Source organism: Phyllostomus hastatus, unplaced genomic scaffold, assembly GCF_019186645.2.
Source record: "Phyllostomus hastatus isolate PE091 unplaced genomic scaffold, TTU_PhHast_1.1 phas_scaffold_1674, whole genome shotgun sequence".
Classification (NCBI taxonomy): domain Eukaryota; kingdom Metazoa; phylum Chordata; class Mammalia; order Chiroptera; family Phyllostomidae; genus Phyllostomus; species Phyllostomus hastatus.
In genome coordinates this window covers 13775873-13793541 of record NW_025334011.1, presented here as the reverse complement: position 1 = coordinate 13793541, position 17669 = coordinate 13775873, and the positions used below count along the sequence as shown (strand labels likewise).

General features: G+C 39.5%; 1 protein-coding gene across 1 annotated transcript in view; it reads left to right on the top strand.

Annotated features, from left to right (window-relative positions):
• Positions 1-17669, top strand: part of LOC123831350 (amyloid beta precursor protein binding family B member 1 interacting protein) — a 93515-nt gene that overhangs the window by 38097 nt on the left and 37749 nt on the right. The window contains exons 2-5 of the mRNA XM_045858243.1: positions 5940-6011; positions 7047-7134; positions 8704-8996; positions 12139-12216. Of these exons, the coding sequence (XP_045714199.1) occupies positions 5940-6011; positions 7047-7134; positions 8704-8996; positions 12139-12216 (531 nt within the window). The remainder of the gene's footprint in view (positions 1-5939; positions 6012-7046; positions 7135-8703; positions 8997-12138; positions 12217-17669) is intronic.

Sequence of the window (17669 nt, the reverse complement as noted above, 5' to 3'; positions counted from 1 at the left end):
AAAGGTGATTTTAGGTTGGGGAGAAGCCAGAAGTCACAGGGCATAAAATCTGAGCTGTAAGGGGGCTGAGTCACCTGGGTGATTTGATGTTTCACCAAAAATTCTGCATGAGACATGATACATGAGCATTGTTGTCATGATGAAGCTGCCAATTACCAGTTGTCCATAGCTGCAGCCTTCTGAATAGTTTCCATGTAGGAATGTTCAAGCTTAACACAAAATTTGATGCAGATTCGTTGCTCTACTCACTCAGTCATTTTGAATGCAATGGTCACACTGTACACCTGCTTACTCAACAGTGTCTACTGCCCCCACTGACTAGTACAGAGAAGTCGTCATTGTTCATGCATGTGCATTCCAGTCCACTCTCCTTGGCTCAGGTTACATCAATGTCACACAAATCTTTCTTGTTATATTAGCAATGGCTGGACTTTTTCCAGACAGGCCTTGTATAATTTATTCTCTACTTTGAACCCAACACAAGAAAGAGACATAAAATTCTAAGTAAATACCAAAATGCATAAGTATATTATAAATTATATATTAAACTGACACAGATAATGTGATATATTACTGTATAATGAAGCTGTTCTAAAGTAATATATAAATCTATGTTTATGGGGTTGAAATTAATTAGATAAATGATGTGAGTAAAGAAATAATCAAAGTAGAAGGCATAACTTGTTTTTATACATCAAATAATGGTTAATGAACCAACTACTTGAAATAATAACTGACTTTACATTGAATCAGCTAAGAAGGAAAGTCACTGACAATGTCACTCAAGCCGGGTAGCTATTAGATTTTGCTCAAAAAATTTTGGGTTTGAAAACTGATTCAAGGTTAAATAGATATGAGCACCAATGAAATCTTATATTTACCAACAAAATGTATTTGTGTAAATAACAGTATTTACTTACTTGGAGAGCAGTGCAAAAAGTGAGTGAAGTTCCATAAACCTAGGTAACAGCTTAGAAACAGACGTTTGTTTAATTGCTCTGATAGTTATAGGAAACATGGAGTTTGGCGACTTCTAGGGACTGTCCAGCCTTGGAATGCAGTGTCAGGCCTCTGAGTGCGGTGCAACAGCGTCCGTGTTCAGGGCGCATGAGGTAGGACGCTAGCCTTCTATGCAGCCTGAGGCCTAGCTCACTTTTTTCTTATTAGTTTCTGAGGTTACTTAGCATTTTCTAACACAAAGATGAACAAGATCTGATCTTACTAAATAACAGCTGCCAGTCTGGAAAGAGATTCTAACATGGCAACAAAAAAAGCATGATTCAGACTGGTAAATGCTATTGTTGAGTATATAAACACCAAGGGCTATATGCTATTTTGTTTAAATATCACAACAATCCTATGAGTTATATATGATTCTCCTCATGTTATAGACAAGGGAACAAGCCTAGGGGGGTTAAATTCGTTATCGATGTTGTTGCTGGGACCCAGATTTACTGATATGGTTCCCAGAGGCAACAGCCGACAAATGTCTCCACTGATTTTGAAGACACCATTGAAGTATTGACACAAGAGCTGGATATTGAATGATAAATAGGATTTTATGAGGGAGGCATAGACAGAAGAGGATATTATTTCAAGGGGATAGCATATACAAAGACAAAGAGAGTTTGTTAAAGCTCTCAGCTTGTTCAGACAGGGTCGGGGGCCCTGAAGGGCACGAGCTGAACCCTGAAAAGTAGGTTGTGGTCAATTATGATGGACTTGAAAGATATGCTAAGACCTAAACTCTCTCTGCTTCATCTTGATCAGTCATGGAAGTTTTTTGAACAGGAGGATGACACCTTCGCATTTGTATTTCTGTTTGCCAGAGATGGTGGTGAGGTTTGAGGGGGTCTTTGGGAGGCTGAAGGCCGGAGGAGCTGATGAGGGATGGGAAAATGGGAGGAGTCAAGGATTATGCCAAGGTTACTAAACTGGACTAACAAGTGAATAATGACCATTAGCCAAATTAGGGCACTGGGAGGAGAATGCACCAGAGGGCAAATAATAATGAAAATGCCTGTTACATATTGAATGGGTGCTGTCCTGATCTAGGTCCCAAATCATGGAATTTCTAACCCAAATGGCAATGACACCTGCAGCCTAACTGAATTACATATAGGAGGCTAACTTTGCCATAGACATAAAAAAATATGCTATTGCTCATGTGTACCAGAGTACTTAGGATAGATTTTTTCCAGCTTTATTGAGATACAATTAGCATGTAACATGGTGTAAGTTTGCATACAACATAATGATGTGATACATGTGTGCATTGTGAAATGATCACCACAGTAAGTTTAGCTTACACACCCATCACCTAACATGCATATCATTTTTTGCTAGGGATAGATTTTTTAAATATGTATATATGAAATTTACATATGTGGAAAAGAGAAACTATTTGAGGATGAAAGCTGAGACTTAGAAATTTGAGCCTTAGGGAAGTATTCAGCATTGGGGGAAATTCCCTTGGAAATTCAGGGAATCTTAGGCAGGATTTCAGCCTCTCTCCTATACACTGCTTACCACCCTTCCTTCCAAAAAAAAAAAACAAAAAACAAAAAAACTCCCCAACAAATCTATCTGATAAAGGACTATTCTAGTTTTCTCTTTTACTCAACAGTTTGTTGTTCTTCCCAGGACACAAAAGGAACTCAGAAATGACATACTCACAAAAAGATGTGAATTCCACCCAACATGATGTGCACATTGCTTGTTTTGCAATCTGTTACTTCACCAAGGCTGCTCCACCCTGCTGTTAACCCAAACAACACTTCCAGCCCTGGTGGCTGGGTGTTCTCGCTCACTCTCTCTCCTTCTCACTTTCATCTTGATTTTGACTTTGGAGAATACCACACATACAAATAGACACATTCCTATTTTCTCACACTTGTGGGTGTGTGTGTGTGTGTGTGTGTGTGTGTGTATTGTATATGTTTGTGCGCTTTGTTCTGTCCATTCCAAAAAGAAAGTTTTCTTGCAGGGCAGGATGGATAAATTTATAAAATGATTATATTTACAGATTAATGCAAATTTATGAATATATATTAATAATAGCCTTTAACTCAAATGAATGTCTTGTTATTTTCACCAGGGATGCAACTCCTTTAAGTTGTGGTTCACTCAGTAGCAGACTCACTGATGACTTGATTTACAGCACATTTTTGATGCTGACTGCTTTTAGTGTTTTCATATCAACAGATTCTGGGGTAAAGGAATGAAAGGGCAGGAGGAAAGATTTTTACAGATGAGTCTAGGAGTTTCAGCAGAAGTTATGAGAATGTACTGTTTTGAGTTATTTCCATCTTAGATGCATGATTCATTCTGGCACGCCCTTAACCCATTCTGTGTCAGAGGTGTGTACAGGCTGAGAACCACAGTCTTTGGGCTCAGTGGGTTTTTCTGACTCATGGATATCATGTTTCCTTTTAAGACTTTATTCTTTATCATTTTAGTGCTTTTCCAAATTTACTGATATAAGATGAAACATCAATAGTAGTATTCTTCTTACTAGCATTGTCTTTGGTTCCTATGAGTTTATTGTTAAGACTGGCTAGCAGTTTTGAGGTCAAAACATAAATCTGTTTTTTCCACTTTGACTGGATTACTTTGCTGTTATTAAAATGTTTTAATGTGCCCTGGTTGTAGCTCAGCGGATTGAGTGAGGGCTTGCAAGCCAAAGGGTCATCTTTTTGATTCCCAGTCAGGGCACATGCCTAGGTTGCTGGTCAGGTCTCCAGTAGGGGGAGCATAAGAGGCAACCACATATCGATGTTTCTCTCCCTCTCTCCTTCCCTTTTCCTCTCTCTAAAAATAAATACAAATCTTTTTAAAAATTTTAAATGTTAACACTAATACTGTCAACTTTACCTGCTAATAATAATTCACCTGAAGGATTCCTCTATTTTTGTCACATTACTGTACTACATAATATTCTAATGAAAATAAATGGGCTGTTCTGAAATTTTACTGTTAATTCTGTTAATTTCCTCTTATTAAAACAATAAATGGAATACCATAATAATTTCTTGAGCAGGTCATTTATGAAACCCTGGGTACTTTGTTTACTGATATACTTTCTTTCCTCTATTGTGTAAGTAATTTGAAGAAAGAAGAATATGATACAGATATTTTCTAAGCACCTGGGAGGGGATAAAACTACCTGCAAATGGATCCAGCTTTGACTCCCCTCCCCACCTGAAGTTCTTTTTCCTTCTTCTGACTGCAATAAACCCCAAGCCCAAGAACCCACATAAAAAAGCATGAACATCTTCTGTGTTTCTTCACTGATGCTTTGTGCAAGTCCTCCCTGACCCCTTAGACCTGCTCACATAGACTCACACCAGCAGTGTCTGCCTTGCTGTTACTTTCATACCTAGGTGCTCACCTGCCTACCTTGTGTGATAGGACCCTGAGCATTCACTGAATGACTTCCTTGGATTCCTCCCTGTCCCGTGTATATGCACACCTGGTTCTCTCAGGTGTGTCTGCTCCTTAGGAATACACTTGTCCCATGGTATCATAGACCTCTTGCATTTTAACTGAAGTCCTTTTCCTGGCCTTTTCTTGGCCAGGCCGGTTTTGTAGTCACCCATGCTCCTGCAAGATTCCTCCCACACTGGAAGCCAAATAGAGTGTCTTGGAAAATTAACAATCATCATGGGGATGATAGTATGGCTATGGTAAAAAGAGAGAGAGAAAGGGAGGGAGGGAGGGAGGAAAGAGTCAGAAAGGAAGGAAGGAAGGAAGAAAGAAAGAAAGAACGAAAGAAAGAAAGAAAGGCAAGCCAGCCATTTTGAGCTACATACTGAAATATTTATGAAAAATAATATTTGTCTCAAAATAATTATTGGGAGAAGATACAGATATGATGTTTAAATTTAACAGATCAGCCGTGAGTTGATCCTTGTTAAAGCTGGACATTGGGTACATGAAAATCATGATATTATTTTCTCTAGTTTTGTATCTGTTTAAGTTAACATGAAATTATTAAAACACAAACACACCCATACACACACATAAATATTGTTTGGCTTAAATATTACATGCCGATCCTCTACTTTTACCAGACTTATTAGCTTGATCTGTAATTAGCATTAATCTTCTAACATTTTAGAGCATTTAGGATCCTTAGAAATTATCTCCAGCAAACTCCTCATCTCACAGGTGAAGTATTATAGTTAATTCCCTTTGCTAAAAAGCATACTACTAATTAGTATCTGAAGGACGCCTAGTAATCATGTCTTTTAGTCTCCTAATCCAGCTTCACAGAAAATGTCAGGCAGAAAGTAGCCAGCTGCACCTCACAGGTGTTTGGAAACATTGTATGGAAGCACTTCTCCTCTCTTGGGCAACCACTTCTTTTGTCCTGGGTGAAGAAAGGTTCTTCTGTGGGGTACAGCATGATGTATTTCTGTCTCATCACTTAATTGTGTCACCACTTTAGTCCTAAGTGTTTATCATCCCACTACTTCCAAATAAATGCGCCAAAACTGCTATTTCAGAGAATCATGTGGTAGAGACACTTACCCACCCCTGACATGTGTCTGTTTGAATTTTTAAGTGGAGGTGAAGTTCCACGTCTCTCTCCTTCATAACCACCTGTGTGAGGCTTTCTCCTCTTCTAATAAAGTGTCCTTCGGCAAGGTGAATTCCTGAACAATGTCCACTTTGTGCACTTGGCCCCAAAGAGACTAGTTTAGTCTGATTGTTGCTCTGAGGCCGTTTCCCAGGGTTTGGCTCAATCTTGGACCAAGTTAATTGGAGTGGAATCCACCATGGAATTTCAGACTGAAATGAACATTCCTCTCCATAGGGCCTTCTCTTCTTGCCTTGTCCGCGGATGGGGCACTTGGAGAAAGAATAAGAGGTGCGACAGTTCTCCAGAAGTCAGGCTTTTATTGGACTGTTTACATCTGGGTTTCTTTCTTTTTCAGATGGGTGAGTCAAATGATGATATAGACCAAATGTTCAGCAATCTGCTAGGAGAGATGGATCTCTTGACCCAGGTAAATCCCCCTTTTTAACTTTCAAATTAGAAAAACATGGGGCTACCAATTTTGATTTTGATAAGAAAACACCGTTTTAAAAACTGGGCATTGATGATATTACATATTGCTGACGTTTCTGCGGCGGTGCTGGGGAACGGAATGGAGCTCTCCTGATTACACCGGGCGCCAGCTGACTGCCTATGCTGGTCATGCGCACATCCGGTCGTGGCAGTTCTCAAGCTCATCATGATCCACTGTTTAGCCAACAGAGCAACCTTCCCAAGGGAAGTCCTCCCACAACCACCTCACTGAACAATTTCTCATGCACTTACCCTTATAGAAAGGCTACCTAAGAAAACTGCATGATCTTCAGTAAATATTCTTGCCCACTTTTTGAGGAAATGCTACATTTTAGGACTAAAAGGGAGTTCGTGGCCTCTTTGCACTGTAAGACCTTCATTCCCTCAAAGTAGTATGATGGCCACCCAGCCATAGGCTCCAGGTCTAAGAAAGGTCAGGTTAACTCAGAGATCAGTCACTGGCAGACTGAATGGGGCCTGGAGGCTGCAGGCCTGAGAACCCCTGATCCAGGCTGCTGGTGTGTCTGGTGGAGTCCTCACAGATGTGAGCTCCTCACATCCTGCGTCAAGTGCTGAAATACAAATAACCCAGCTATTCCTCATTAAGGTAGGGATCTTAAACTTTTCTACAAAACAAATGAAGAATTGTGTATGTTTGTAAAGAATACTGTGTAGTGTAGATGTCACAAATACATCATTACAAGAAACTTTTTTTGTCGTTCGTAATACTTATCTCATTCCCATCATTCTCAGTTGACCTGTTTTGTTTCAAGATGTACTTATTAGAATCATTTTTAAGTTGTAATCTTTTGTAGGGCAAAAAATTACATAAAACATTTTCAAATAGGAATGTCATTTCTAAATTTAGAGGAAAACTATGTAAACAGTAAATGACTTTTGACTTAATGGTTAAATTACTGCAGAAGTGTTGGTGTCGTGATTAACTGTGGGGGGCGGGAATCTGTTTCTACAGAGCTTAGGAGTCGACACACTTCCTCCTTCAGACCCCAAACCTCCCAGAGCTGAATTTAACTACAGTGTGGGTTTTAAGGATTTAAATGGTAAGTATTATAATTTTTTTCCTAAAGTAATTTGAAATCATGATAATGACTAAAATCAGTGTGAAACTACAATTTGAAAATAAAATGTAAGGAACCTAGACATTATGATAAGTATAATTTTTATAGACCTGGATTTAAGATTGCATTTTTTTGTGTCTGGATTGAATTGAGAGTGCAAGAAGATAATGTTGCTTGTAATGAAAAGGAACACTATCTTGTATTTGAGTAAAGTCTCAAAACCATCTTGTGTTTTTTAAGAAGTAAAGGGAATTTCTTATTTCTGGGCTTTTAGAGTAATAGAGTACAGTAGACTAAGAAAATATTAAAAAACAAATATTTCTTCAAGGATAATGTTGAATTGTTCATTTCATAATGATTGATAATATATGAATGGATGTTCCAAATATATTTTAATTTCTGTGTATAACTAATATGTAATATGATATATTGCTCTATTTGACATTATTTATTCTCCCTGAGATCATCATGTTGTTTTATTAACAAAAATCTCTCTTCTTGCCCTGGCCTGGTGGCTTAGTTTGTTGGAATGTTGTCCCACACACCGAAAGGATGCAGGTTCAATTACAAGTCAGAGCACATACCTAGGTGGCAGGTTTGATCTCCAGTTGGGGTGCAAACGGGAGGCAACTGATCAATGTTTTTCTCTCACATCAATGTCTGTCTGTCTGTCTGTCTATCTCTCTCCCTCTCTCCCCCTTCCTCTCCTTGAATGAGAATTTTTCTAAAAAAACCTCTCTTCTTATTTAATGCAAAGACAATCTTTAGCCCATGTGCTATTCAAATTACAATGAATCTTGAAGTAACCCCTTCCAAATGAATGAGAATTCATTGCAACACTTGAAAAAGATTTTCCAAAGATTGGTAGTCCCTACCAAAAGAATGGAAAACAAAATAATAAAGAAATGCAGTTCTAGAAATCCAGAGTTCCAAGTTTTATTCCTGACGCTCACTGGGTTTCTTTGTTTCTGTTTTTCCAGTAATTTTTCAATAAATGCTTAGGTGCCAATGCCAGTATCTCAATAAATTATAATACACATCTTTCAATTTTCTTTTTTCCCATCCTCTTTTCTATTACTTGCCATATAAATATATTATCATTATCTGCCATTTCCATCATAACATTAAATGAAAGAAGGCAAACTATGAGCCACTTTTGCATGGGTAACATTCATGAAGTTTGAGAAAAGCAATACACTTTTGTAAAATTATGACATTAATAGATAGCATATACTTGCACATATGAGCAATGAAGATTTGCCTCTCCGCACTCACATATGTATTCTTTTCTATAATTTTTATAAGAAGAGTTAAGTTCTACTTTGCTCACAAATTTCAGTTTTATCATACAGTGTTATCACCCATAGTCACCATTAGATCCTCAGACCTCACTCACTTTATAACTGAAAGTTTGTACCCCTTCACCAGCCTCTCCCTATTTCCCCATCCCCATGGCAACCGGGACTCAAATTACTCTTAAAGTGACCTTTTTATCAGTTTTTCCAGGCACAAATCTTTGTTTTGATTATTAATGTGATTTTTCTCTACCAGAATCCTTAAATGCACTGGAAGACCAAGATTTAGATGCTCTCATGGCAGAGCTGGTAGCAGATATAAGTGAAGCAGAGCAGAGGACCATCCAGGCACAGAAAGAGTCTTCTCAGAGCCAACAGCATTCAGCACCTCTGGACATATCAGATTCCAGTGGCGCAGCCTCCCTCAGTTATGGAGCAAACGTCGCTGCAATTCATGTGAGCCAGTATGAGGATGTTTTACCACCTCCACCAGAGGATCCCCTGTTAGACCTTCCTCCGCCACCGCCACCTCCTGAACCTCTCTCTCAGGTATGTGTGTGGGGCCAGAGATGGCAGGACCCTTGACCTCTCTACCCATCATCTTTAACTTTCTTCAGAGTGAGAGTTATAGTCATAAATTTGTACTCCGAAAGCTCTGAGATGCTAAGAAACAAGGATACAAAGTATGTTCATTACAAAGGCAGAGTCCTCCAAAAATAAGACAGGGTGGTGATTGCTGGGGGGAGGAAGGTATAAGGGGACTAAATGGCAATGAAAAAAATATAATGAAGATTATATATTAAAACAAAAGAGTGATAGGTGTGCATAAAGAACCTATGAAGTCCATAATCAGGAATCACTATAGTCTGGCTAAAATCTATATTTATACACAGCACTTCCTGATAATAGTCAACTTTGGAGGGTAATGTTTATTAACATGGTATGAACTACAGAACTGATTTATACATTTCTGAGTCCCTGATGCAAGCCAAATACATGAAGAATAGAAGGCATTTCTTACATGTTTCTGAAATGAACTAAATGGAATTTTGCTGAACTGGGCAGCCCTGTTCAACAGGACAAAGATATATCTACGAATCACTTGTAATGTTGTCAGTGGAGAAGTGCTATGGGGTAGGCAGGTAACCAGGGCTTGATAGTAATACATTTGTACACACTGGGAAAACAGCTAGAAAGTTGATATGGTCATTATTTGGGACATTGACTTACAGCATGTCTCTCATAAAAGTAAAAAAAAAAAAGAACTTTTAAGATTTGTTCTTAGAGTGAGCCACTTTATGAATATTTTAGAGTGAGAATTTCACTCCATTTGTGGTGGCCTCCATATTTGTTGAGCTGAATAATGATGGTTGGTATTTCATAAATACAGTCCTAGGGACCCTGGAAGTTCCTTCAGTGCCTTTTGAATGAACAAATATTAAAATCATATTCATTGACCTATTGTGTATTTATTCTAGGAAATCACTGAAAAATCAGTGACCCATATAGGGTAGAGGCTCCTTTTTTCCTTTCATTTATGAGTGACATCTGTAAGGTTAAGGTATACAATGTGATGATTGATACACACATGCATTGTGAAATGATTACTACAATGAGGTTAGTTAACACCTCCATCACTCCACATCATCACCTTTTTTGAGTATATATAATGAGAATATTTCCATATACTCTTTTAGCAACTTTCAAGTATGTAATACAGTATATTTTACTACAGCCACTATGCTGGACATCAGAGCCCCCAAACTCATCTACCTTATAAGTAGAAGTTGGTGCCCTTTGACCAGCATCTCCCTGTCTCCATCATCGCCTCCTCCCTGGCAACCACCATGCTACTCTCTGTCTATGAGTTCAGCTTTTTAGATTCCACATATAAGGGAAACCATACAGTATTTGCCTTCCTCTGTCTGATTTATTTCACTTTACATAATGCCCTCAGAGTTCATCCATATGGTCATAAGTAGCAGGAGTTTCATCTTCCTTATGGATGAATAATATTCTATTGTGTGTATGTATATACACTTATTTTTATAAATATATACATGTTTTCTTTATTCATTCAGCCATCAGTGAACACTTAGGTTGTTCCCAATTTTTTGGCTCTTGTGACTAATGCTGCAATGAACATGAAAGTGCAGATCACTTCAGAATAGTCATTTTATTTCCTTTGGATATATATCCAAAAGTGAAATAGCTGGATCATGTGGTAGTTCTATTTTTAGCTTTTTTAGGAACCTCTATACTGTTTTTTTATAGTGGCTGCAGTAATTCACCTTCCCACCAACAGTGCACAAGGGTCCCCTTTTTCTCCACATCCTCTCCAGCACTTGTTATCTCCAGTCCTTTTGGTAATAGCCACCCTAACAAGCTAAGGCCCTTACTAGAGGGTTCACGAAGATGTCAAGGCAGCCATGATTCCCTGGAAGTACATGCAAAGTTAAATGCATGTGTGAAGCTTTCTGAGCTCCATCTCTTGAAACATATATGTATTCCTAAAAAGGGTTCGTAGCTCAAAAAAAGAATTTAAGAACCACTGGTGCAAGAAGATATTAGAAGAATTAGAACCCAACCAGAACAGCTCATTTCCTCATTATTATAAATATATGTAGGGGAGCCTTAATAATCCTATTCTCCGAATGTTAATGTGCAAAAATCAAAGGGTTTAGGGCTTATAAAATATTTAATTCTCTTTTCTGCCTGCTCATATGTGGTTGTCAGTGTTTTTTGGTGAATTTTATGTTGAAGTTTGAGCCTAAGTCTTAACTTTGGGGGAAATAAGGACTCCTTTAGAAATCTAATGAGAAGGAGGAATCCCAGAAAAGTGCATATCGATCTGAAGTCATGCATAAAATGTCAACTTGCAAAACCGAAACTCTATACCTATTAAATGATAACTCCCTATTCCCTGCTTTCCTGAAGCCCCTGGCAACTACTATTCTACTTTCTGTCTCTATGAATTTAACTACTGTAAGTATTTCATATGAAGAGAGTGCTGGAGATGGTGATGGTTCACAACAATGTGAATATATTTAATGCACTGAACCTGTACACTTAAAATGGTAAAAACAAACAAACAAACAAACATATAACCCTGGCTGGTGTGGCTCAGTAGATTGAGTGCAAGCCAAAGGGTCACCAGTTGGATTCCCGGTCAGGGCACATTCCTGGGTTGTGGACCAGGTCCCAGGTAGGAGGCATATGAGAGGCAACCACACATTGATGTTTCTTTCCCTCTCTTTCTTCCTCCCTTCCCCTCCATCTAAAAATAAATAACATAAAATCTAAAATTTAAAAACCCACACATAATTTCTGGAAGTTCTCAACCCCCTTGAGATCCTCCAGTAAATCCCTTGAGTTGGAGCCCAGTTTTGAGCCAAGCAGAGATTTTTGTGGATCAAATATGTGAAGTTCTGTTAGTGTCATCATTTCATCATTTCATCACTTCATCATTTAAGTTGCTATTCCTTAATATAAAGGATGATGACTGCCTTCTATATTCCTGGGCTGGAGGTTTCTGTTATGGTCACTGAATTCTGAAAATCAGTCATGTGAAATTTGGTGCCCTACATTACAGCCCTTGCTAACATAAAGTAACTAAGACACTAGTGATGGCACAGGTATTTACTGGCTGGTGTTCTTAATGGACTGTGTTGAATGCCCTGCCATTTTACAGGAAGAAGAAGAAGCCCAGGCGAAGGCTGATAAAATTAAGCTGGCACTGGAAAAACTGAAAGAAGCCAAGGTCAAGAAGGTAAATATGAATCACTTTTGCATGGGGAAGTTAAATCAATGACATTTTGCTATATTTAATTATTCAAAAATAAAATTTCCGTTGATGCTTTCCAAATAATTACAATGTTTTTACTTTAAGGACAAAGATAAATTAGATAAGTAGTCCTTCTATGTCATCAGTTCATTTGTAATTGATTAATAAGAGACTTATGTTAGTATAAATGTGGAAGTTCTCAAGTATCCATACCCAGGGTTCCCTCATGGCCAGGGAGCCCTCTCTGATTCAGCTCAGCTGTTAGCTAACAGCAGGTGGCGCCACCCTCTGGGCCTGCCTTAATTGGGTCAGAGCACAGCTTCCATTGGCCTTGCTTCCATCTCCGTAATTGCTTTCAAGCCTTTGGCGTATTCCGGAGGCAGCCTCCAGCCTCACTGCCTACCCTGGAAGTCCAAGCTATCTATTCATGTAGCACATGTTGATTGGCTAGTACTCTGGTTTCCAAGTTGCATAGGTTTGAGAGACCTGCCCCAACCTATTTTCCTAATAAGCCTGAAATTTTCTTGTGCATTTTTTTGTAGAACATATGTTTTTCAGGAGTACTTATGCTGTATTATAACAGAAACACCTGCATTTAACTTTAGTAGAAGCATATAGCTAATTAAAGTTAATAATAGTTAATTGATAAATTAAAAGAAAGATGAAACAGTCTTTGTCTTATTTCAACCTGTAAAGTATGTACTATCTCTGAAACTCATTAAGAGCTTTTTGTTTATAGTTGGGTGAACCATTCTTTTTATATAAGACCTTAGACTTTATGTTCACGGTCCTTTGAATAAAGGTGTTCAGTACATGTTGACTGATATTCAACAAATATTCCATGAATATCCCTGGATCCAGACTTTCAAGGTTCATCTAGGACTTTCCAGATTAGCCTGATTCCATTCACACCAAACATGCATTAACTTCCTTACCATTATTCTTCCCTGGTCTCTAAATGTGAATAAATTCTGTGATCATGCCCTGGCTGGTGTGGCTGGGTTGTGGGCCAGGTCTCCAGCTGGGGGAGTATAGGAGGCAACAGATCTATGTTTCTCTTCCTCTCCTTCTCCCTCCCTTCCCAACTCTCTAAAAATAAAATCTTAAAAAAAAAATCCCATGATCAATAATTGAAATTCTGTATCTTTGGCTACCTGGCCCTTCTTCCCCTTGTACTTACTCTGTGACACCCTGGTCTGATTGAGCTCTCCTCCTCCTCGGCCTGGGCCCTCAGTGCTGCCTGAACATTGCCAGTCCAGTCACTCGCCTACTAACCTAGGACACGATTTCTACCTTGTTCTCTCTTAAAGCCTCCAGCACCTCTCTCCTCATCCGCATTCTCTCACCTGATGCTGTTGCTGCCTGCACCTGTGACATAGAGTCCACAGTCTTTCCTGTCACTTTAAGACCAGCCTTCCCCCGTGTCCCCAGTTCCCATCCTCTCTTTCTGTCCTTGTGCTCAAAAGCCTCCAGTGGCACTCATCTCACATAGGAAAGCCTAAACTCACAATGGCCTAAAGCTCCCCTCTGATCTGGCTGCCCTCTATCTCCCACCACTCTCTCCCTCACTCGCCCCCTTCTAGCCATCTGGTCTCACAGCTGCACCTGAAATATTCTAGGTACACTCTGGCCTAGCTGCCTGGAAAGCTGTCCCCCAGACTCCAGTGGCTCTTCTCTGTCCCTGCTCTAGGCCTACCCAATGAGGCCTTTCCTATCTGACATCACACACTGCCTAAAACTTCCTGCCCTTCCCAACTTCCTTTTTCCCCTCAGTGTTTGTCTCCTTGCAATACACTGTCTACCTCTCTCTATCATATTTATGCCTACCTACATCTCCTCCTTACCCCCATAGAAGCTCTGCCAGAGAGGTTGTGTTTTCTTCACTGATGCGTCCCCACCTCCTGGAACAGGTACTAAGGAGACAGAGAGGTGAGCGAGTCAGGAGAGGTCCCTGCTTGTGGAGAGGTGAATTCTAATGGAGGAGGTAAATGCCAAAAAGAAAATAAAGCAGGAAGAAGCCCAAGCGAATCTCTAGTTGTTTGTAAAATGAGAGCTACGTTGGATATATTTTCAGAGGGGAAATGAAAAGAGAAGTTAATTCTTAGATGAAAAACATAGAACCACTAACATATTCAGTGTGTTTGCTTCAGCTGGAGGTTAAAACAGGGAGGAGGGAGCAGCTGTTTACTGCTGTGTATGAGAAAGGAGGGACCATGGCCAGAGTCTAGTTGAGGTGAATCGTAACAGTAAACACTAATCACGACTTGCCCTGATTCAACAAAGAAGATGTAAAACAGAAAAGTCACTCTGAACAATGAGAAAGGAAATTTTAAAAGCCAGGTTGTATATTTGTGCTGATTTCAGAAGCTCTAAATGTTTGTCTTAAAACAAAAGCCTTTGTGTGGCACAGAACATTAAGAAAATAAATGACAAACTCATACAATAGTAAAGTGACTAATATGTACTCACACATAATCTACACTGTGCCTTTGCAGGAGGGAAAACAAGTCATCTGAAGTACTTTGCCCCCAGGGTTCTGTAGGTGTTGAGATCTTTCTGGACCATGAATTGTATCTGCATCTTGTAGGACAAAGCTTTGAGAACTGGAAGCCCCATCAGATTCAGGCGTTAATTTTGTTTGTTTGTTTGTTTGTTTGTTTGTTTGTTTGAAAGCTATGTATTCCAGTAGAACAATTCCATCTGTAAATCTTATTATAGAAGAAAAAAATGTTGCAAATGATTCAGAGCTAGGGTATTCTTGTATTTAATAGCTTGCAAAAGAACAATACATATAAAAACTATAAAATCTTTCCTGTAATGCAGCAATTTTCAACTTTGTGGTACACATAAACTAATAACTAAAATTCTGCAGCACACCAAAAAATGTATTTTTTGCCTTGAAGTGATCACCTGCTGGCAGTCACCACGGAACGCTGTGGATGGCTCGTCAACCTGGGAGAAAAACATACACAGAGACAACCGAGTCCTGTGGGGAAGTAGGAGCAGAAAGGCCACCCTCCCTGGTGGGGAGAGCACCTATTCTCCCTCTGGAGAGGCTTTTTATTGGTTTTGTTTGAAATAAGAATTCAGGTAAAAGCTCATTACTCATTGCTAGGAAGTAAGGATCAAACAATAGATAACAAGGAAGTCTGAGGGCCTATTTTGAGTCAGGGTCAAAGAGCTGTAAAACTTTAAAGAACAAACTTATTTCTTCCTTGGACCCTTATTGTTCAACTGAGAGCATTCTAAACAAAGCAGGTTTCACAGGATCTTACATATTCTTTCTTAGGCCTGATCACCCGGGGAACCCGCCCTTTTCAGCACACAGCTGCACCACCCTGTCATTGTTTCAGGCTTAGGTGAAGCAAAGGAAATAAGACAGCCAAGGGATAAGGAGATTTTCTCCCAGACAATGAGGACTCAGGCTATATCATAGCCAAGGAGCGAGGGTCCATCACCCCCTTTTGCTGTAGCCCCCAAAGTCCTTCTTTTGGGGGCCTCCCACGTGATCGTGCCTGTCTTAGGTCGTTCCCCCCTTGGGGAATCTTACCTGTCATTGGCTAACCGACCAAGCTTTGGGGTTCAGTTATGAATGAAGCAGCAGAAGCAGCACTCCTGCCAGAAAGATAAGCTTTTGTCTCCTTGCTGGTTTACAGTCCAAGGCCACTCCCTCAGCCTTAGCCTAAGGTCGGGGTTGGGGGGTGGTGGTCGGTTACAGCTTCTGATACCAGGCAGGGCAGTTCCCAACATTGCCTGTCTGACAAAAAATACATACAGGTATAATTTTGATTCATCCACACAGGACAGCTATTGCTGTGTTGGCTGTTATCATTTTTTTACTTAACAATCTAAGGGAAAAGAGGTCAGTGCCCCTGACTACATAGTCAGGTACTGCATATTTTAAACATTCTTGTGGAACACCAGTTGAAAATCGCTGCCGTAATGGATTAGAAAAAGGGAGCTTTTTCATTCTTGAATCATTTTACCCTGTGTCACACAGTGTGGATGTGACAAGTGCTTAGCTTGTTAAATCACATGACTGCGAGTTAGTGAGTTAGCATTAGCGTGTTCTATGTTGACACAGACACCCATCAACCTGCAAATGTGATGGAAGCTGTGAGAGTAATAAATATGGTTCCTTCTCACTAAAAGTCACCAGCCTTCTCTTCATTTTCTTATTTTCTAAGTTTTGTAATTCTGGACATTCATAACTACATGTGGATTAAATTCTGTTTACAATTTCTACAAGAAAAAAAAAACCTTTCATCATTGTCAAATTATGTGGGGTTTTTTCTCTATATAAAAACAAAAGAAACAACCAACATGTTTTATTTCCTTAAGAATTCCTAAGTAAGAATGAAGTGTGGTCAAACATCATTAATTTTGCCATCGTGACGAGCCGCTCTTCTAAAACCCAATATTGGCAGTGTTTCCTAGGACAAGTTTCCTAGAGCTACTTTATAGCAGTTATTTTCAGCCAGTGAATGGCGAGAATGTTTAAAACACACAGTACCTGACTGTTTAGTCAGGGCACTAACCTCTTTTCCCTTAGACTGTCAAATAGAAAGATGACAACAGCCAACATAACAGTCGCCATCCTGTGTGAATTAATCAAAATTATACCTACATTTTTTTGCCAGGTCAGCAAAAAAATATATTTTTGGTGTGCTGCAAGATTTTAGTAATTAGTTTATGTGTGCCCTGAGATAAAAAACAAGGCTGAAAATTGCTGCTTTATAGCAATAATTCTCAGCAGAGAGCAGCAGATATGCCTTCCATAGAAAATAACCCTGGTAAAGACCGCTGTTGGAGGAATATTTGTTTTTCCATGCAACTCCCAGTCCTCAATGCTCAGGTCAGATGAATGTATCTTAGACACTGGACCTATCATTTTAAATACATCAAAAAACAGACAGGAAAAAGAGCAACTACCCTGCAGTTTTTCCTGGCGGGGGTGGGAGGGCCGGAGAGTGTTCTCAGGCAAGTCTGAATTTGGTCCCAGGAGCGGACACTGCACTTTTACTGCCCTGATTTCTATATTTTGACTCTAGAGAAGGCAAGGCACTACATGAAGCTTCAACTTGTGGTCCTTGCTGGAGCCTAACCCAGATTTTATCACCACCTACACCTTTGGTTGCTGTCAGCAACTCTGCATAACAATCCACAGGAACTCCACCTTCTCTCTGTTAACAGCATCAAGTTTTGAAGATCAGATTAAGTGGAAGTGGGACCTGAGGGGCAGTTTCCCAGCTGCTCCAAATCTAACCCAAACTTTGGGGGAGGAAGAAATGTTACCCATTGTTTGGCCTCTCTCCTCAGGCCATCTGATCATGTTTTAAACAATGATACATCTCATTCATAAATCACCATGACTGAGCCTGGGCAAACAGAAGAGGCAGAACTTGTCCTTAGCCATTTTACACTTCTCTTTTCAAATC